The sequence below is a fragment of the Panthera leo genome, chromosome C2 (assembly GCF_018350215.1).
Source record: "Panthera leo isolate Ple1 chromosome C2, P.leo_Ple1_pat1.1, whole genome shotgun sequence".
NCBI classification, from domain to species: Eukaryota; Metazoa; Chordata; class Mammalia; order Carnivora; family Felidae; genus Panthera; species Panthera leo.
Window position 1 is genome coordinate 59148224 of NC_056687.1, and position 20877 is coordinate 59169100.

General features: G+C 39.8%; 1 protein-coding gene across 7 annotated transcripts; it reads right to left on the bottom strand.

The window, feature by feature from the left end:
- Window positions 1-1910: 1910 nt before the first annotated feature.
- Window positions 1911-16643, bottom strand: NEPRO (nucleolus and neural progenitor protein). Of its 7 annotated transcripts, none has more exons than XM_042955367.1 (10): window positions 15666-15887; window positions 15138-15222; window positions 13665-13819; window positions 10057-10136; window positions 9541-9672; window positions 8802-8879; window positions 7773-8134; window positions 7567-7628; window positions 5256-5509; window positions 1911-2745 (listed from the first exon to the last, which is right to left on the bottom strand). In XM_042955367.1, exons 3-10 carry the CDS (start codon window positions 13698-13700, stop codon window positions 2283-2285), a joined length of 1467 nt encoding a protein of 488 aa, XP_042811301.1. In that variant the 5' UTR covers window positions 13701-13819; window positions 15138-15222; window positions 15666-15887; the 3' UTR covers window positions 1911-2282. The 7 variants fall into 7 exon arrangements, with proteins under 7 accessions (XP_042811301.1, XP_042811303.1, XP_042811298.1 ...); XM_042955369.1 differs by having other exon boundaries at window positions 15772-15792; XM_042955364.1 differs by lacking the exons at window positions 15138-15222; window positions 15666-15887 and adding an exon at window positions 16508-16643.
- Between the last annotated feature and the right edge of the window lie 4234 nt (window positions 16644-20877).

Sequence of the window (20877 nt, forward strand, 5' to 3'; positions counted from 1 at the left end):
AAAGTGTTAGGCCTGTAGTCCAATCCAGGCTTTATAGTGTTATCTCCTTAACTCACTGAACACTGGTTTTTCCAATAAGGGATAATCTCCAAAGTCTCTTTCAACTGTAAAAGTTTATGCTTCTTGAACAATAATGCCACTTCAGATGAAGCAATTCAAGCCCAGGGAAACTAACTCATTGGAGTCATAAACGAATAAAAGCAGAAGCAAGACTGGCCCTTAAATCTTAGAATCATAGAAGCTGATGGCTATTTTTAGACTTGTCCTGAATGAGTATTATCCATGTTTTAAGGTACTAAGTAGCTACTACCACTCTGTAGGAATCCAAGAAAAATATATACAATGAAAAGGGACTAGAAATTTATTAAGAACTTTGAATTAAATCAGGATATTTAGCAAGGCTCCAGGAAAGAAGCTAAAGCAGTGTTTAACTGCTTTGCAGGCTGTGTGCATCAAAATCACCTGAGCTCCTTGCTAAAAATGCAGGCTTCTGTCCCCAGCCCCTGGCTGTGTTTATCAGTCTTTCAGAAGGGAATCCACATTTTTAAACCACCCACCAAGTGATTCTCAAAACAGCCTCAAGTAGGAGAACCACTAGTGTAGACAAGTGGGAAAATGTGCAAAAAAACAATAGGGCTAGATAAGGAGTGGAAAGGAAATAAAATGAAGATGGCCGAGGAAAAGAAGGATGCGGTATATACGAGGGCACTGTTTTATTTTTCTCTACATCCATATATAACTTAAAACTTAAGGCTACAACCTACTTAACAAATAGAATAGTACTGACCTAATTTTAGTAAACTAGAACACTTGAAAAATACATCAAACCTTGTATCATTGAAAACACGTAAGATTTATCCTCTCTGAGCAATGGTACAAACAGTATACAACTATCAGATGACAGCATCAGCACCAAATTATAAATTTATGTGTGGCCTCACCACTGGGTCTATTTTGTGTAAACTAAGCTTTCTTTTTCTTCTTCTTTTTTTTTTTTAACTTATTTATTTTGAGAGAGAGAGAGAGAGAGAGAACAGGGGAGGGCAGAGAGAGAGGGAGACAGAATCCCAAGCAGGCTTTGCACCATCAGCATGGAGACCCACAAAGAGCTCAAACCCACAAACTGTGAGATCATGACCTGAGCCAAAATCAAGAATTCGGTGCTTAACCGACTGAGCCACCCAGGCACCCAATAAGCTTTGTTTTTCATTTGACTTCCTCATCTACTTCTATTTTGTTATCTTGTACTTCATGTATAACTATATGCCACCGTACGTCCTTTTTGGAGAAAAGTCTATTTGGAATTAATCACTGGCACCCAAATAAATAAACCAAAAAAAAAAAAAAAAAAAAAAAAAACCAGAAACTTTTGGAGATCTTCAAAATCATTTTAATATGCCTTCCTGTGAGGTATGGTGAAAAGATGAAGTGAAATAATGGTTGTGACCAGTCCCTGATAATACACTTAGTGGCAAATTTTTTTAGTCCTTTTTGATGATTAATTCTAGCATATAATCAAGAATTATATGCACAACCATTAGAAGCTACAAACCTTGGTGTTCAGAGGGGGACTTACCTAAAATGGAGCCATAAGACCAAAGTGACCTTTTAAGTACTCCTTGATACTTTGCTTTCCATCCCAGCCCATCCCCATATATCTAAGGCACAGAGTAGGTTTTTATCAACCTAATTACTCAGTTCTTAATTCCCTGGTAAATCATAAAATTATTCAGTTTTTAAGGGACCCACCAGCTTTTTTTTTTTTCTTTTTTAATGTTTATTTTTGAGAGACAGAGCACGAGTGGGGTAGGGGCAGACAGAAAGGGAGACACAGAATCCAAAGCAGGCTCCAGGCTCTGAGCTGTCAGCACAGAGCGTGACGTGGGCTTCAAACTCATGAACCTGTAAGATTATGACCTGAGCTGATGCTGGGATGCTTAACTTAACCGACTAAGCCACCCAGGTGCCCCAGGGACCCACCAGCTTTAATTAAGGAATTACATCTGCTTCTCAAGGACAGGATATGGTAAATTTTTTCATCTTAACCCCTGGTACAAAGTGAAAATTTGACTATTTAGTAGTCAAGTACTTGTCAATTAAATGACACAGAGCTACTATAAATATTTATTGAACTGACATTACTGCTGTACAGCGTTACACTAAATAAGCTCCTCTCTGAGTCCAAGTAGTATTTCCAAATCTTTCCAGAACTCAGCAAGTTCCACGTAAAACAGAACACTGGACCAGTTTGTTAAGCGCTTAAATGTCTCATATATGAGCATTTAAACACCCATTAAGGCAAAAATATCATCAATGTCATCTGTCTCCTTAATGGTTCCTGATGTATTATGTTTGTTCATTTGCATCACTGTCCATGAGTTAGTTTCATTTTCATTGTTTCCTGTAAGGTTTTCATGAATTTGTTTCTCTTTAGTTTGTATGACAGGATTTGAAACTCTGCTCCTCAAGAGTTGCTTATTGTTGGGGTAGAGATCAGTTCTATGAACTGAATAGTGTGAACGTTTCCATTTTCTGCTATCTGTAGCATTCTGCATCCCTTGAGGGGACTGTTGAATTTCCTTTGAAAGAGTCAACTGCAACTTTCTCTGCAGTCTCTTCTGTCCCAGTAAAAATCTACTCTGAGATCTTCTTTGTCTCAAATGATGCTTTGAAGTCTTGATTCCTGAGCCACGAAGAAGGCAGTTGCAAATAGATGCTTTTATGCACTTTAGTTTCTTTGGTAAACTTTAAAGGATAAGAGAAAGGAAAAATCTGGGATTAAGACACAGAAAACATTTTCAAAGACTTTTGTCTTCCTTTTACCAACACCTAACAGAAAAGTACACAATTTATCTCTAAGTCTTGTGCCCGTGTACAACCCCAGAATCATCGGAAAAAATAAATAGAAGCTTGAACCCAAATCTGTGTTTTCAGAGCAAAGGTTTCCTCTGACTCAGGTTGTAGACGAATATGTGCCCATTATGTTCCCAAAGTAAAGTAGCTCCTACAACTGCCTAGCAAGGTAGCTGAATGGTGAGATACCTCCACACTTTAGTGTCAGAGCTTTTCCCTGATAACTACTGTTCATAATGTAATAGGGGTGGAGCTGAGGAAAGGATATATCACAATTAGGAAAATTTGGATTTTTTATATCTGGATAAACAACTTCATGTTGTAGAAGGAAATAAGGGAAAAGGAGTAAATGTGAAGAGAGAGTTTAAGAATGAAAAGATAGAGCTTCTGGCATAGACCAATTGGGCTACCCTAATTGTGATTCATGTACCATCTTCAAGCTTGGGAATTCAGAACTCAAATAGCTGATAATTTTAGGTGTTTTGCTTCTGAATAAGGTATACTGCCACAAGGTGTATCAGTACCTTGCTAACTCCCTCACCACTTGTGATAGATTTCAAAAGATTAGCATGGGTCTGTAATTTCTACCCCATCACCCTTCCCTTTTCTTTTTTCTTTTTTTTAATTTTATTTATTTATTTATTTTGAGAGAGAGAAAGCGTGAGTAGGGGAGGGGCAGGAAGAGGAGAGAGCAAGAATCCCAAGCAGGCTCCGCACTGGCAGCATGAAGCCCGACACGGGGTTTGAACCCACAAACTGTGAGATCATGACCTGACCTGAGCCGAAGTCAGACGCTTAACCAACTGAGCCACGTAGGTGCCCCCTCTTTTGCTTTTTAAATAAATACATAACTTTGAGAAAGCCCATTATAATGTAGTGAATCATGGTCAGTTTCCAAACCCTTTTACTTGTCTTACTGTAAGTGGTAATTTTTAAGTGTACCTCCTAATTAAAATGGGAATAGAAAAAATGAAAAAAGAAGAATCAGAGGATCTGAATGGAGTTCTAGATCTCCCAACTGTAACAACCTAATCAAAATCCCCTATTTCCTCATCTACAAAATGAGAGTAATACTGCCTGTCTCAGAGAGTTATCGTGTACATTAAATAAATTATAAATTGGACTATAAATATATTATTGAAACAGCAAAACATGGCAGTTTGAAAGAGCGCTATCTTTGTGGGGTATGGAATAATGGTTGAACCAAATAAACACTAGTTTGTTACCATTCTCATTAACTTTTATTTATTATCATCTCTGTCTCAGGCTGAGTTTTCCACTCTAGAATAGATCCTTTTTAGATGGCTACAGGTCTTTAAGGGACGCTAATGTAGATATCTTTCCAACAATTTCATCCCTTAGGAATACTTAACAACTTCTCTCATAGCTCTTAATCAAAACTTGTTTTTGTTGATCTTTGCAGCCAGTGTTCTGAAATTGTTACCGTGGGCATCTATTATTTTTCAATAAAAATATAAAACCCTAGAGGTGCCTGGGTGGCTCAGTCAGTTGAGCATCTGACTTCGGCTCAGGTCATGATCTCGCTGTTCGTGAGTTCAAGCTCCACATTGGGCTCTGTGCTGACAGCATGGAGCCTGGAGCCTGCTTCGGATTCCGTGTCTCCCTCTCTCTCTGCCCCTCCCCTGCTTGCACTCTGTTTTTCTCTAAATAAACTATATATATATAGTTTATATATATACACACACACACACACATAATATATATAAAATGTATAAAATATGTATATATATATACATAATATATAAAATATATATATATAAAATATATATAAAATCCTAAAGTGTCTAACTTCATTGTAGTGCTTCAAGTAATACTGGTCACAATAAAAGATAATCATCCTTAAGTGGTTCTGTGACCCTAAGGACCACAAGAGGAGGAAATCAATACCCAGAGAATCTGGCACCCATGAACGAACATGACCTGACCCTAACCCCAGAGTCTGGTGTGTGCCCTTGTAAGAGGCAGACTGCTTCTGCTCTCACATCCTCATCCTGCTATGCTGAAGCTGCGGGCAGACTGGCTGTCTTTCCTACGAGAGCAAGGGCTAGAGCTAGTGCTCCATGAGAATTAAGTCTGTCTTACACAGGAGCATCCCCAGGCTTAACATACCACAGACAATCCTAAGCCTCTCTGAAGTAACAGATGGAATGGGGAAGAGTATAAGTGAATAAATCCAATTAACCAAGTTAACTTTCTTCCTCTCAATAATAAAGCTGTGCCCAACAAAAGCAAACAAAACTGCATTTGGAATAGATCCCTCTTTTAGCCCCCCTAGAGCTACTGGACGTACCATTTTTTTAAAAAAGCTGACTTGAATATATATAGGTTTGCCTAAATGACAACAGCAAAAGTTAAGGATATAATTTTTATTATATACCTACCTATGGCCTTGAGCTTCCACATGTTTAAGCCGGTTACTTTTAAGAAGTTTGTTACCCAGAAAGGAGGCCTGAGCCTTGAGTTTTTTGCTCCTGCACCACAAAATTGCCATTTGGATTTCTTCAGAAAGTTGAGTGAAAGTCTTAGCCCCTCGAAATCTTTGCACAAAACTTTTGGCATAGGGAGTTCCTGATGCTCTCTGAGAAGAATGTTTGGTTGCCTTTAGTTTGGACTGAGAACATTTAACGCTGGTCTCCTGAAATATGGAAAGGTGAAAAAAATATATTGGATTTGTTACTGACTTACAAATATATAACAACAAAGAAAAGTTAACTCACCATGAGAATTAGAAAACGTCTTAAGAAGGAAAACTTTTTTTAAGCTCACTGTGCTTTTCTTTGTCTCAAAAAACTTAATTTTTTATCAACTGCTCCTAACACAAGATGTTTTTCCCCTCTGTGCAACAATAGATCTCATCTCTAACTGAATTCAGGTGGGAAACATAGATGGGAAGTATACTATAAATATTCTGACAGATAACCTACTTAACCTATACATAAAAATGAATAAATATTGGTCAAAGTCTATCTAGGAAAAAAAAAATCACTGAAGAGACTTTTTCCTAGATACTACTGGATTACCACAGATTTGTTTTCCACTTATTTCTATACCCTAAGTTACCCTCAACACTGGGTCACAGACGTCACTGGAAATGCATGGAGATACGGATGGCTGCTGAAAATATGTTAAAAATGCTTAAACCGAGCATCGTTTCCAATTCAACCATGTTTTGATGTGGCACCTTTGTCTCTTCAACCCCATCTTTCTATATCAAGTGGAGTTTGAATTGTACCAACTTTTATTGTTTATGAAAATATGCCACTCACTAGATTTGCTTTCATCCTTCATTCAAAACTTACCTTCTTCCAAATTTCTCACTCAAGAAAAACATTAAAAAAGTAATAGAAAATGTAAAAGTAGAGACATAGCAATACTTTGTGTTGGTGATCGATAAAAGAAATTTGACCTTGAAAACAAGCTGAGCATGTTAGTGCTAATTGCTAGAAATGTGGTAGTGATGAGTCATGACTAAGCTGACCAACCAGCCAGCTTCAAAACCAGCTCACCTAGGAACAGCAGGATGGACTGCAGAGAGCTACAGTTCCTGAGACAGCTGACAAAACTATTTGGGGGACTGATGTAATGGTAAAGAACAAAGACTGTGAAACCAAAGTGCCTGTGTTCAAATCCCAGCTCTGCCCCGTATTTGCTGTGTGGCCTGAGCAATTTCTTATCCCTTCTATACTTCAATTTTCTCAGCTGAAATATGGAAACAGTAATAATATCACCAGCCTCACAGGGCTTTTGCAAGGTTTATAGGAGTTAATACATGTAAAGCATTTTGAACACTGCCTGGCATAGAGTAAGTGCAGTATATGTGTTAGCTGTTATTACGATGATGATGATGACACTGATGAAGATGATGATTCCTCCCTCTGGAACTCATAAATTGGACAGAATATAGATCCAAGCTAGAATCCTTATAAACATTCAAGAAAGTACTCTGACTTACTAGAAATGATTAAGAATTCTTAAATAGAACAAAGAAATAATCCATGCGAGAAACCAGGAGAAAACAATTTGAGAAGAACAGATGGTAACAGAAGTCAAGTAGTTACCACATGAAAGAGGGTGACACTGACGTCCTTATCTGTTGCTAGGTCCAGAACAGAATTTACAGGTACTAAGAGGAATCATGTTAAAACTTGAACCCTGACAGGGAAAGAAAGAGAAGCCTCATGACAAAAGACAAGGATGACAGTAACAATGAAAAAAATAGCTAATGACATCTAACAACAGTTAAGTGCTTTGCATACTTTACATGAATTAAAACTGCATAATCCCATGAGGTGCATACTGTTATTAGAAAACAGAGGTTTGGACAGGTCAAGAAACTTATATAAGGTCATACAGCTAGTACCAACTGAAGCCAGGACTCAAACCATTTCTGTCTGACTACAAAGTGCATACTCTTAATATAATCCACACCTGCAGTGGATCCTAAGGGCAATTTAAAATTCTAGTGAAATGCTTAGTAAAATGTTTCTGGAGGCATTCTATAAACTGAATTTCCTGGATACACTCAGTCCCTTGGGAGTGCCTGTATTCATTCAGAAACAGGCTGAGAACTAAGATGGCCCTAAGCCGAGAGCTGGTGACAAAAACAGAGGATTCAATCTCTGCCCTTGGTAAGTGGTATCTACTTTATAAAGTAGCAGAATCATAAGCCATAGGAATAGAAGCCAGACAAACCTGAATAGCCTTGTGCTTCAGCTGTTTGCAGAAAGCTCTCAAATCAAATTCTGATGACTTCTCTGTAGAGGTGGAGAGACCACAGATACAAAAACTTAAGCAAACAATTTTCAAATCAATGAATTCTCAAGTATATAATATTTCTTGCCAAATTACTACAAAAGAAATAAAGGGAATTAGATGAGTATGTGCTCAGAAAAAATTACCTTTGAAGATTTTCTTACTCTTTACTGGCTGTCCAAGATCCACATTATTCTGTATATTGATCTTCATTTGCTTAGCTTTTTTGGAAATTCTGTGTACAGTTTCTTTGCTAGACCTTGGTGATTGATTTTTTGTTAAAAACAGTTTATTTAACAATTTAGTTACTCCTTTAGCTGCAAAAGCTGTGGGCATTTTTTTCTTAAAGACCTCAAAATAGGGCTGTCCTAAAAATTCGGCAATATCAGAAGGAAAGGTAAAATCTTTGAAGTAAGGCAGTGGTTGAATCCTAGAGACTTCATGAAGCAATCCAAACAATGGCTCATATAAAGAAGTCAGCCTTTTTAAAACACCTTTATAGAGAACCCTAGAGGAAGAGGAGGTCATGAATTAGCCAGTAATTATAATTTGCAGATTATTTAATAACCACAACAGATTCAAAGCTGAAAATAAATGTCGATCAATCTGCCACTACAGATAAAAAACGCTCTGGGACATATTTGCATAGAGCCAGATTAGTCCAGCCCAAACAGAAAAATCCAAGTACAAAATTTATTTTAAGTACTACATGGAACGATGTCTCAAAGGATACGCAACAAAATGTTAAGTGTGGTGAGATTTTAGGTAAATTTCAGGTTCTTCACTCTTTTTTTTTTTGGAATGTCTTAAAATAAGCATGTATTATTATTATAATCAGCAAAAATTAAAGCTATTTTCATTATAGAAAAGAATGGAAGGTTTGACATTTTAAAATAATGTTAGTTATTAGTAGTTCTAATGTTGTTACCCCTAAGAATAAGCAGAATAAACAAGATGAAATAGTACTTGAGCTACCCAGGTTAAGACATCAAGGACATAACCATCAACACTCTAGTTCCTAATCCATCCCAAATAAACTCTGACCAAGTGAAGAAATGGAACCCCTGCACCATCAGCATCCCACAGGAAAACAAATATGAAAACCACTAATGAGAAACCTAGGTGGAGTTAGATGAAAAACAAATGAAGGATTTCAGAGGTAGGTGCATACATACCATAACCTGCTCACCAGCCCAACCATCACAAGGTTTAAAATAATGAATTCTTGTAAACCTAGATGTTTCACAGTCAAGCTGAAGAATCAAGTTAAAGTTTGAAAACAAAACCAAAGTAACTGGGTTTTGTAAGTTACATTTATGAAAGAAACAGATTGGAAATAGAATTTTCTTGAAGAAATTAAAGCTTTAAAACATGTTCTGGGGGCGCCTACGTGGCTCAGTCAGTGAAGCCTCCGACTTTGGCTCAGATCAGGATCTCAGGATTTGCAGGTTCAAGTCCTATGTCGGGCAGGCTCTGTGCTGTCAGCTCAGAGCCTGGAGTCTACTTCAGATTCTGTGTCTCCCTCCCTCTCTCTGCCCCTCCCCCACTCACACCCTGTCTCTCTCTCTCTCTCAAAAAATAAATGAACATTAAAAACAAATTAAAAAACAAACAAACATGTTCTGTTTCAGGCATGGAAACTTAAAGTAACATGTACTCTGCAAGAACACTCATTATTTTACTTCTAAGATTAAGAATTTCTATCAGTGCCCTTATGATAAGACATGTTAGAAAGAGACTGGCAGTCTCTGGCAATGGCTGTATCAAGCAACTACTAGAAAAAGGAGGCCAAGAAGCAAAATTTTAAGAATAGGTTATAACTTCTACAAACCTCCTAGCCTTCAAACAAATACTATTAAATATATCCAAACAATTCCAATTCAGGGGAAGGCATTTCAGTTGATTCAAGGATACAGAAATGTCTTGCAGCAACAGTCCAAGAGGCGAAGTAACAACTTGCAGGCTCCCAAAATCTTCATGAGCACCAATTCAACCACTGGTTGGCTAGGGATGACATATGCTTCGGTAGTTACACGATGATTTTCACTTCACAAAAAATGGAAAAGTATGTCCTTTTTATTCTTAAAGTTCATTAATTATAAAGCTCTTACATAGCAGTTTTCAAGTGCAGGTGAGCTTGAAGCTCAATTTGAAGTAGTTCTGCTCAACAGTGACTTACTCAAGTTGATGGACACTGATATTTCAATGTAATCTATTGTGACCCAGATGTCAGTATCCTGCCATCCCTCCACAAGCCAACAGAGGAGAGATTCTCACAAATACCAGGTGCCTGTTACTAAGACAAAATCTGCACAACTGAAGTACAATTGATTATATCCCAACACCAAGCAAAGTCCAAAGAGAGACCACACTAAAGACAGAGTTCCCAGCCCACCACAAAGCCCATCACAAAGCAGCTGGACCACTTACTTGGAAGAAAACAACTCAGACAGATGTTGAATTGAACCCTCCAAATCCATGTTTTTCAAACGTTTTAAACATTGTTCAACCTAGAAGGGGAAGAGTAGCTCAAATTCATAGAATACGGACATGGCCACTGATGTGACGAGGAAAACAAAGATACGCAAAAGTTCAAATTAGGGAAGGGGCGCCTGGGTGACTCAGTCAGTTAAGTGGCGGACTCTAGCTCAGGTCATGACCTCACAGCTTGTGAGTTTGAGCCCTGCGTTGGGCTCTGTGCTGACAGTTCGGAGCCTGGAGCCTGCTTCAGATTCTGTGTCTCCCTCTCTCTCTACCCCTCCCCCACTTGTGCTCTCTCTCTGTCTCTCAAAAATGAATAAATGTAAAAAATTTTTTAAAAAATTCAAAGTATGGAAATACACTGAACACCACAGAATACCTTCATTTTAGGTAAAATAATCTGTAGCCCAAAGCAATTGCTCCTGCTCAAAAATTGGAAATTAACCCACCTGAACACATTTCTCAAACCCAGTTATAACTAAGAATTTACTATATGCCAGGATGTGATTGATGCTATAAAGGGCACTCAAGTAAGTATGAGATTATTCTCAAGATTATCATTTTTCTGAACCAACATGATTTCTCACAGTGAGATCATTAAAACAAGATAGTAGATTAATTAACTACTTGATTTCAACAACTTGTAAATGGCCTCAGAGATGAGCAAAGTGATTTACTCACTTTTACAAGTATATACGGGATACTTTATGCAAGGCATGCTGGGAAAAAAAATAGTATGTGACACTCCCCATCTCTAGCTGCTAAAAACCTAGTAGTAAAAATAAGAAGTCATACAAAATATTTAAATGCTGAAATAAAAGATGTGCCTTATTTAAAATTGCAGTCCCCTCAGCACTCTACCCTTTCCTGCTTTATTTTTCTCCATGACACTTTCGACGGACGCATTGACTGATGGCCTTTCTCCTCTCAACTACAGTGTAAACTCCATGAGGGCAGTATATTTCATCTATCTTATCCACCACTGTAACTCAGTACTTAGCACAGTGTTAAGAAGGCACTCAGTAGCATTTTTACTTAATAACAAAAACAACAAAAAGCTATCCATTTTACAAAATGTGTTAAGAATTCTATGATCTCCAGGAAATACCACACAAAAGGCATACATGGGATGGCATCCAGACTTTGAAGAGTGTAAAAATCTGGATGGGCACTGACACTGGCAAAGATAATATCTTGCTAACGCTATATATATGCTAAAAATTTAAGTATTGATTCTGTTATAACAGCATAGCTTTCAGAATAGTGAAGGCAACGATCCTCAAATTCTCTGGGGTTAGCTCCTATCTTTTCAGTTTTTAATTCTGGATCCTATACTTTGAGAGAAGTACTGACAAACCAAGATGGGAGAGCACTTGGGAAATATAGTAAGTGAACTACGGTTCAAAAATAAAAACAAGGGAAAATCATTTTGAGAATTTAAGCAAGGCAGAACAAGGAGGAACATAACAGTCTTCATATACTCTCTTGTCACACAGAAAGAGGAACTGACTATTTCTTGTGCTTCATTTATGGGAATATTAGAGATAGGGTAATTCTACTACTCTGCTTTCTCCGAAGGGAGAAAAAATAACGTAGATGACAATACTGAGTAAATAAGGAAATGTTAAGCAGGTCTAAGGCAGCAGTAGTAATGGAGATGGTAGTTGCAGGAGCATGAAACATGTTCCCTACTCTAAGGGACGGCAGGAAAAATAAACCATACACAAATAACTGCCACATGCAGACTGAACTCAATACCATAAGAGAACCACAAAGGGGAAGCCCAAATAGCCCACAGTCATAAAAAGAAGAGGTCAACCACACTAATAATCAAAAAATGCAACTTAAAATGAGATTACTACAATATGCCCTCATGTTACTCTTTGGGAAGAAGTTTATCACTGCTGGACAGCTTGAAATGGGACTTACAGGATGGCAAGGCTTTTACCAGGCAGAGATGGAGGGTCTGGGCATGCTAAATATACAGAGCCAGATAAGCAAATGTTCAGGTGAGAGAACAAATGTGGTGAGCACGAGACTTGTGAAGAGTTCAGGTTGTCTGGAATATAAAATATATGAAGGTGAGAGAGAAGCCTGAGCTACAGAAAACTGAAAAGGCCAGATCACGGAGGATCTTACAAGCTAAGCTAAGAGGTTTCATCTTTACTCAGGAGCCGATAGAGAACCATTAATAAAAATCAAAGCTGTGCTTTATGATGATTAACTCGGCTTTGGCATATAGAATATGTCAGAGTATAGGAAAGACTGGAGTTGAGGAAAGATCAATTAGGATAGCAAGACAATTAAAAGTTGACATGGTCTAAAAAAAAAGAAGATGCAGCCAGAACTAAAATAAGGGTGTAGGAGCATAGAAAATTTTTGACTAACCAATTGACTTAATGGGAGAGCTACATAAGAGGAAGAAGCAGAGAAAATGGAACACCAGATTTTTCTGACTGGATAATTATTCACAGCTTGGAAAGCCAGAAGGAAAAGCAGGTTCAATCTGACACTTTCAAGTTGAAATATATTCAAGTTTGGTTTTGGAGTAAAAGACTCATGAAATAAAAAGCTGCCCCAGAGAAGAAAACTTAGGAAAAGACCATGCTCCCAGATCTTTCTTTGAAGAAGAAATCTCCCATCTTTTTTTGCCTTAAGTAATGGGAGCAGAAAATTAACCAGAAAGCATGAATCTGTAAGGTTAGAGAACACGTCTGTGTTCTTCACCCTGTATACTGAGCACCAAGCACAGTACCTGGCACATAGAAAGTTACAAAAAAGGGCACCTGGGTGGCTCAGTCAGTTAAGTGTCAGACTCTTGATTTCAGCTCAGGTCATGATGTCAGGGTGGTGAGAGCCCGTGTCAGGCTCTGTGCTAAGTATGGAGCCTGTTTAAGATCTCTCTCTCCCTCTCTCTCTCTGGCCCTCCTCACCCTCTCTAAAAAAAAGGAGGGGGGGGGGGCTACACAAAATACCTGCAGAATTAATAAAGTGAAAGAATGAATGAGATTATAAAGAACCCAGCTTAGGAGACTCAGCCCTGTAGTGTAGAGGGCCCAATCTAAAAATTATAGGAAACCACTTTCCATAACTTGTTATGTAGCCATTTACTCTAATATATTACTGATTAGATTATATGTCCCACAATATATAAACCGTGACTTTGTTCTTTTTATGATATTAGGATTTTGATTATGCTCAGGAAGTTGTTCTTTAATCCGGCACTTTGTCTTGCTTAAATCACTGTATCTGTGAACTAGGCAAAAGCATTCTCAATATAGATTACATATAATGAAGAAAACTTTTCATAAAAATTACCCACTAGAAACAAGACTGGGGAAGAATTAAACATAGTTCCTTTCTAAAGAAGTTGCGTTTTGAAATGCTTTCGGGGTGGGGGGCGGGGATGAAAGCCCACATGCAGCTTTGGACTGAAGATCTATTAAGTCACAAGTAATTTACTAAGTTTCCATACATAACAAAATATTAAGTGGCAGTATGATCTCATTTTCACCAAGTAAACACATTGAGTCATAAACACAGGGCTTCCTCCTTACCTGTTTGAGGGCTAAATGGGGCTTGTGGTGGCCCATCCTGTAGTGATTGCTGTAAAGGACTGCACATAGCACATCTGTTTCTGCATCCAGGGTTTGGCTCTTCAGTGACAGTGTAACAAGACCACATTCTCTAATTACAGCTGCAACACAAAGGTCTAAACCAGAGACATTTAATAAAACTTAATTTGGGGGTGCCTGGGTGACTCAGTCAGTTAACCATCAACCTCGGCTCAGGACATGATCTCACAGTTGGTGAATTCGAGCCCCGTATCAGGCTCTGTGCTGGCAGCTCAGAGCCTGGAGCTTCTGTGTCTCCCTCTCTCTCTGCCCCTCTCCCGCTCATGCTCTGTCTCTCAAGAAGCAAATAAAAGTTAAAAAATTTTGAAAAAAAAACTTAATATGTATTTCTACATTAAGTATATTATATAAAAACACTGTGAAGGAACATCTTTCCTTATTAAGGGGATTAAGAACAAATTAATATAACCAGCTTTAGCTATAAGAACATATTTAAGGATTCTAAGTATGTGAGAAGATGGAAATGGTGACAGATACAAAGTCCAAAATCATTAAGAGAACAACTGCTAAACAAGAAAGTATATTTTTGTAACACATTTTTTTATGATTTTTAATAATCTTTCATATGAAGACTTTGCCATCATGTGGTGTACACCTACTTACCTTGATGGCGGGTACCTGTTATACACTTCTCTAAATCCCCAGTTATGTACATAAGCAAGGCAGAATGAATAAACTCATACTCCTAAAAGCAGTGGTACTTTAAGGTAAGAATATATTCAGAAAAGAGAAACCACTATGGCAACTGGAAGTTACATTATTTGATGCATGCCCGACTGGACACAGGATGCTCAGCAGAACAAAATAACAGCTTCCTAGTCCGAAAAGCTGTGAAGTAGAAGATGGAGTTCATGTGTTTCTCTGTGGCTCTAAGGGTAGCACTATCATCCTAGATGGAAATAACACAAAGGCAGATTCCTACACAACAGGGAGAACCTAATTTTGTTTTGTCCGAACTATATGAAGCCAGAATGGACTACCATGAGGATGGGGAATGAGTTACTGAATTTCCATGCCTGATAGGAATCCTGTTAAGGAATTTTTGAATAGGGGTGCCTGGATGGCTCAGTGCGTTAAGTGTCAGACTTCAGCTCAGGTCATGGTCTCTGATCTCACCGTTAGTGGGTTCCAGCCCGCATCCACCTCTGTGCTGACAGCTCAGAGCCTGCGGCCTGCTTCAGATTCTGTGTCTCTCCCTCTCTGCCCCTACCCCACGCATGCTCGCGCGCTCTCTCTCTCTCTCAAAAATAAATAAACATTGAAAAAATTAAGGAACTTTTGAATAGAATAAGAGGGAAGATTGATCTGTAAACTGCCTGGGGATGGATGGGGAAGAGGATGTCATGATTAGATAGGTTGTATTTAATATTAACTATCATTTGAGTGTTTATTTACCGCATTAGGCACTGTTCCAAATGCTTTATAACAGTGACGCTTCTTCAAAACAGCCCTTTGAGGCAGGTGCTATTCTTTATCCACACTTAAAAATGAGCGGAGGCACAGAAAGATTAAATAACGACACTTCCCAACCTGCCCAGCTCCAGCAAAGCGAAGTGCCTGGATTTTCAAACCCAATCTGGCTCCTAACTATTGGGCCCTACTGCCTAAAAACGGCAGTACTATTGGTAAAACACCTTCGTTTAAGAGCACTCTCCCCTAATTATATCATTAGATGCTCCCAAAGCCGGTGGAAGGTAGGGAGGACTAACCCCGTTTTACAGATAAGGAACTAGAGGCGCAGAAGGACTGCAGTCTAAATCCAGCGTGCCCCAGCGCCCTCTTAGAAGATCAGGCAACAGACTTCAGGGTGAACGGGGCCGGTGGTGGCCTGTGGGGAGCCCAGGGTTTCCAGACAATACTTCTCCCTAACGCTAGCCACGTCCACCTCTCTCCGCCCAGTGGCCGCAGGGCTGGGCCTCGGACCTTCATCGCTCCAGCCAGGCCGTGAGGTAGGTACAGTGAATTAAATGGGGGACGCCAAAGTCAGAAGCACCACAGGCTTCTCCGGGTAACTCGGTAGCCCACACACCCCAAGTCAGATCCTGCCCCGCGCCCCTTCCCAGTGTCCCGCGGGTTCAGGAAGTCCCGCCCCCTGCGCACGTGCGCTGGGCCCGGTCAGACACCGCCTCCGGAAACGTCTGTGGCTCGCCGGGCCCCCTCACTCACCCAGCGCCGCATCGGGGTCCTGTACCGTCACTGTGCTGTGGCTCCCCGCCTTCGGGATCTTTACGCGGTTCCACGGCTCCGGGCCCGGCGGCACCGTAGCCATTTTGGGACGCGGGGGAGGTACTGGGAAAGGCGGAGCTGGGCGAGGCCTAACGGAGCCACCGAGGGAGGGGAGGTGAGAGGAGATCTGGGGGAGGAAGAGGGCAAGGGGTGGTGCTGGGGCGGGGCCCAGAGGTGGGGGCGGGGCCTTCACGAATTGTGCACCAAATACAGGGGACTGGGAGAGTCCCTAATCACCAAAACCTGGCGGTGTTTCAGAGTCTCTCACTTGGAAGAGTTTGGGGGTGGGTGGAAGCCCCATCCCAGTATTACTAAATAAATAAGAATCTCCGAATGAGGAGAGGAATCTGCATTGTGTTTGGGCTTCCCACGGGATTCTGCGGCACAACCAAGTTTGGAATTACTTCAAGGCGTTTTACAGTTGTAGTAACTGAGGCCACCCATAGGCCCCCATCTGCACATCAGACATTGGGGGGAGGAGGAAATGAAATAAAAGAAATGCAAAGTGTGACGTTTGAAACACAGAAGACGGGATTTACCTTGTCTGGAAGGTCCTTCTGTCTTCACCAACAGGAAAACTGCCATCACATCAAAGAAACTTAGAGCCCCTCTGACTCTATTAACCCCGTCCTCTATCATTGTTTAAGACAAGATGGTATCGCAAGCTCTGCTGATCCTCTCCTTATTAATAACTTTCTAATAGATTATTTATCCTCAGCCACAATGACGTCACCTTACTTGAATAAGCCCTTCACTGTAGTGAAGAGGCAATTCTACAGAGGCAATTCGTAGATTTTGGAGACAGACCACCAAGGTTCTAATTCTAGCTCTAGTTCTCAGGAGAGTTACGTAACTTCTCCAAACCTTAGTGTCCTTATGGGTAAAATGAAAATAATAGTCTCTACCTCAGTGTTGTAAGGTGCTTTAGAACAGTGTCTGGCATACAGGTACTTACTCCTATCACAATTAATATTGTTATTATTTCTACTGTTTAATGCAAGTAACCTTGCCCTATTGAAACACTTGCCATGCTCTTCCTGTGTGCCTTGGCAAATACTAATTGCTCCACTTGGGTCATCCCCTGAAACACAGTCTCCCTTCCTCAGCTCTGGCGTCATCACCTCTGGGTAGTTCTTCCTGAACATCCCATCCCCACTCCATAACTTGACATAGACTACCATAGTGCCTTGAATTGGCCTCTGTATTAGCTTTCTTTTGCTACTGTATTAAATTACTACAAACTTTGTTGCTTAGAAGACATTATATTTCTGAAGGTCAGAAGGGCAAAATGGATCCCACTGGACTAAAGTTGGCAGGGCTGGATCCTTCTGGAGGTTCTAAGTGAAGAATTCATTTACTTCTTTCAGTTTCTAAAGGCCACTTGCATTCCTCAGCTCATGTCTCCATCCTCCATTTTCCAAGTCAGTAACATAGCATCTTCCAATCTCCCACCACCCTCTCCTACTCTCTCTCATCTTCCTGCCTTCTTAGAAAGACCCTGGTGATTACTTTGGGCCTGCCAAAATAGCCCCATATAATCTTCCCATTTCAGAATCTCTAACTTAATCACATCTACAAAATTTGTTTTGCAGTGTAAGGTAACATAGTCACAGATTCTGAGGATTAACATGTGGACATCTTTGGGGAGCTATTACAGCTATCACAGACTCTCATGAATTTACTTCCCAGTGTCTATTAGTGTATTCGTATGTCTTCAGTGGTCTATGAGCTTACTGAAGGCAGCACTACCAGTAAAGTTCACTGATCTTTCTTTATATCTTAATTCTTAGCTCAGTGCATGGCATATAGTAGGATCTCAATAAATTTTAATATTTTTATTGAAGTATAATTGCTATCCAAAGAACCACATATATGTAATGTATACAATTTCACAGTTTTTCAATATTTGCCCATTGAATAAGAGACTAGAAAATGCTTGAATAGAGTTTTGAAAAGATGATTAGGAATTTCTCAAGCAGATTAAGGGAAGAAAGACATCCCTAACAGAAAGGTGTTAAACAACATGGGTTGGAAGAATCAGTGGTCTTGGGTCAGTATTGCTGGAGTTGGTGTGTGCTGAGGGATGAAGCTTGGAGTGGTGGTGTCAGATTCTGGGCAGAACTTGGATTTTACACTGAAGGCTGGTGGTTCCCCACCCTGGATGATCATAATTACCTGAGCAGCTTTTAGAAAATAGAAATTATCTGGTCCCACTTTGGAAATTCTTATTAGGTCTGAGTAGGACTCTAATTTTTGTTTTTTAAAAGTTCCTTGTGATGGTAGTTAGGATTGGGGAGCCCTTACTGTAGGTGATAAGGAGTCTCTGAGTCTTAGGCAGGACAATTTTGGTTACTTTGCATCAAAGAGCACCCTAAAAGCAGATTTAAAGGAGACGAGGCTGGTCATGAGGAGGTAAAGGAATCTATTGCAAACACTGAGGCAAGACATGATGGTGGCCGGAATTCAAACTTTAACACTGAATATGGATAGTAGAACTTATTTAAATGTCTGGTATTTAGATATTTAGATGTCTAGCATGACTTCCAGATTGTTGTTTTGGGTTTGCAAATAGCATTAAAAGGTAGAATAGAGTTAGGTGGGTGGCAAGGATAATGAGATAACTTTTGATACACTAAGTTTGAGGTCACCCACGGCCACAAGAATATGACCAATTCACCAATGGAATAAATGAGACTATAGCTCAAAGGGTGACTGCAAAGGAAGGAAGTAGAATTGGTGAATCTAGGATAATATTTTTAGAAGCTTAGAGAAAGGGGGACAGTTTAATTTATAATAGATATGCAGGATCCATCAGAGTATTGTTTTGTTTCTTATTTTAAGGTAGTGTGTCAGTCAGGGTTCCACCATTCACATAGAATCAATAGGATGTATATATATCACACATATATATGTATTACATATATATTTTTAAGGGATTTATTGAAAGAAATTGGCCTGCACAATTGTGGGGTTGGATAATCAAGTTTGAAGTCCATAAGGCCAGCCAATAAGAACAGGCTGGGGGTGCTTGGGTGACTCAGTCAGTTAAGCGCCCGGCTTTGGCTCAGGTCATGGTCTCACAGTTCATAAGTTTGAGCCCTGTGTCAGGCTCTGTAGGCTCTGGTGATAGCTCAGAGCCTGGAACCTGCTTCAGATTCTATGTCTCCCTCTCTTTCTGCTCCTTCCCCACTCATGCTCTCTCTGTCTCTCAAAAATTAATAAATGTTAAAAAAAATAAAAAAGAACAGTCTGGAAACTCAAGCAGAGCTGAAGCTGCAGCCTACAGAGGGGATTTTTTCCTCCTTCCTATTTTCAGGGAAACCTACTAAATTTTCAAGGCCTCTTAAACTGATTGGATTGGGTTTACCCAGATTACCCAGGACAATCCTTTACATAAAGTCAGCTGATTTGTAGCTGACAATCTCATCTACAGAATACCTTGATAGAAAGACCTAGACTAGTGTTTGACTGAGTAACTGGATACTAGAGCCTAGCCCAATTGATACACAAAACTGACCATCATGGACAGGAAATGACTTGCTCACATACATGCTAAAGGAAAGAGGCCAAAAGAGTTAGAGAAGCTGGCCATACTATGGATAAAGAGGGGAGAGAATGAACAGAACAAGACCCATTATTCATTCAATAAAAGTTTTGAGCATCACTTCTTTGCCAGGCACCATACTAAGTCCCAGAGGAGACAAACAAGGATGGGATCAAGTATTCAGGTAGAGAATTTGCCTTAAAGATCAAAAAAGCCTTTATTTTCTGAGCCTGGAAGAAAAATAAAAATAGCTTTAGATATGAAGATGTTTAGGATGGGGTACTAGGAACATGAGGGACCCCAGAACAAGAGCATCCATGTTGTCTGTAGATTTCCGATCATTACCAAGAATAGAGGGCAGCAGGGAAATGGAGTTGCAGGTAAGCAGTGGATATTTGAAATCAGAACTTCCTTGAACTGGAGGGTGTGGAAGAGGCCTGGGTTCTGTATATTAGGAAGTAAGGTTTTAGTGTCGTGCTTAGAAAATTTACAGTCTGTAAGGAAAGACTAATTTGAACACCAAAATGGAGAGACATGACTTCTTACTCAGTTTATAGACTCAGGCAAATTCAACAACAGATTCCCTTGGTAGACAAGGAAGCCAGTAAAAAGATGCTCATTGCTGTTACTTACAGTCACAAAATTTTGGAAAACATTTAAATATCCATGTGTCAGTTACCTATTACTGGTTAACAATCAACAACTTAGTGGCTTAAGTTGTTGGACTGGATCTAGAAGACCCAAGATGGTCTCACTCACAATTTTCGCACTCTCCCTAGGATAGCTCAAATAGCTGAAGGTGAATTGGGATGGCTGGGTCTCTCTGCTTTCATGGTATTAGCTGGGCTCACACATATTGTCTGGGACCTTGGTTCTCTTCCATATGGCTTTTCTCTCCATGTGACATTTCATCCTCTAGAACCTATCTCTCCAAATAGACTCTCTCCAGTAAGATAACCTGGACTTCTTTATATGGCAGCTGGATCCACCATGAGCAAAAGCAAATGCCACAAAGCTTTGTTTTTTCTGGGCCCAGAAGTCCCTGAATGCCACTTTTATCACATTCTATTGGCCAAAACAAGTCGTAAGGGCAGCCAGATTCAAGGAATGGGAAAACACACTCCAGCTCTTACTGGAAGAAGCAATAAAGACACATTGCAAAGAGGCATGGACACAGGGAGAAGTGATTCATCCTATGGGGGCCATTTTTAACAACGTACTACAGTCTAATAAACATTTCTGTTTATTAGACAACATTTTGAAAATTGTGGTAAAGTTCTCCTCCAAGATGGCAATGTAGGAAGACCCTGAACTCCCCTTCTCTCCAGAATTACCAAATTACACCTATCTATAGAGCAATTCCTC

What these genes read in the sequence shown, in the direction of transcription:
- NEPRO (XM_042955363.1), bottom strand. Translation starts at nt 16,011, where the DNA reads ATGGCTACGGTGCCGCCGGGCCCGGAGCCGTGGAACCGCGTAAAGATC. An exon ending in GGGCTGGTGAGCAGGTTATG is followed by an intron (nt 8,135 to 8,801) that starts GTATGTATGCAC and finishes CTCTTCCTCTAG; the next exon opens with GGTTCTCTATAAAGGTGTTT. An exon ending in GTGGAAGCTCAAGGCCATAG is followed by an intron (nt 2,746 to 5,255) that starts GTAGGTATATAA and finishes TATCCTTTAAAG; the next exon opens with TTTACCAAAGAAACTAAAGT.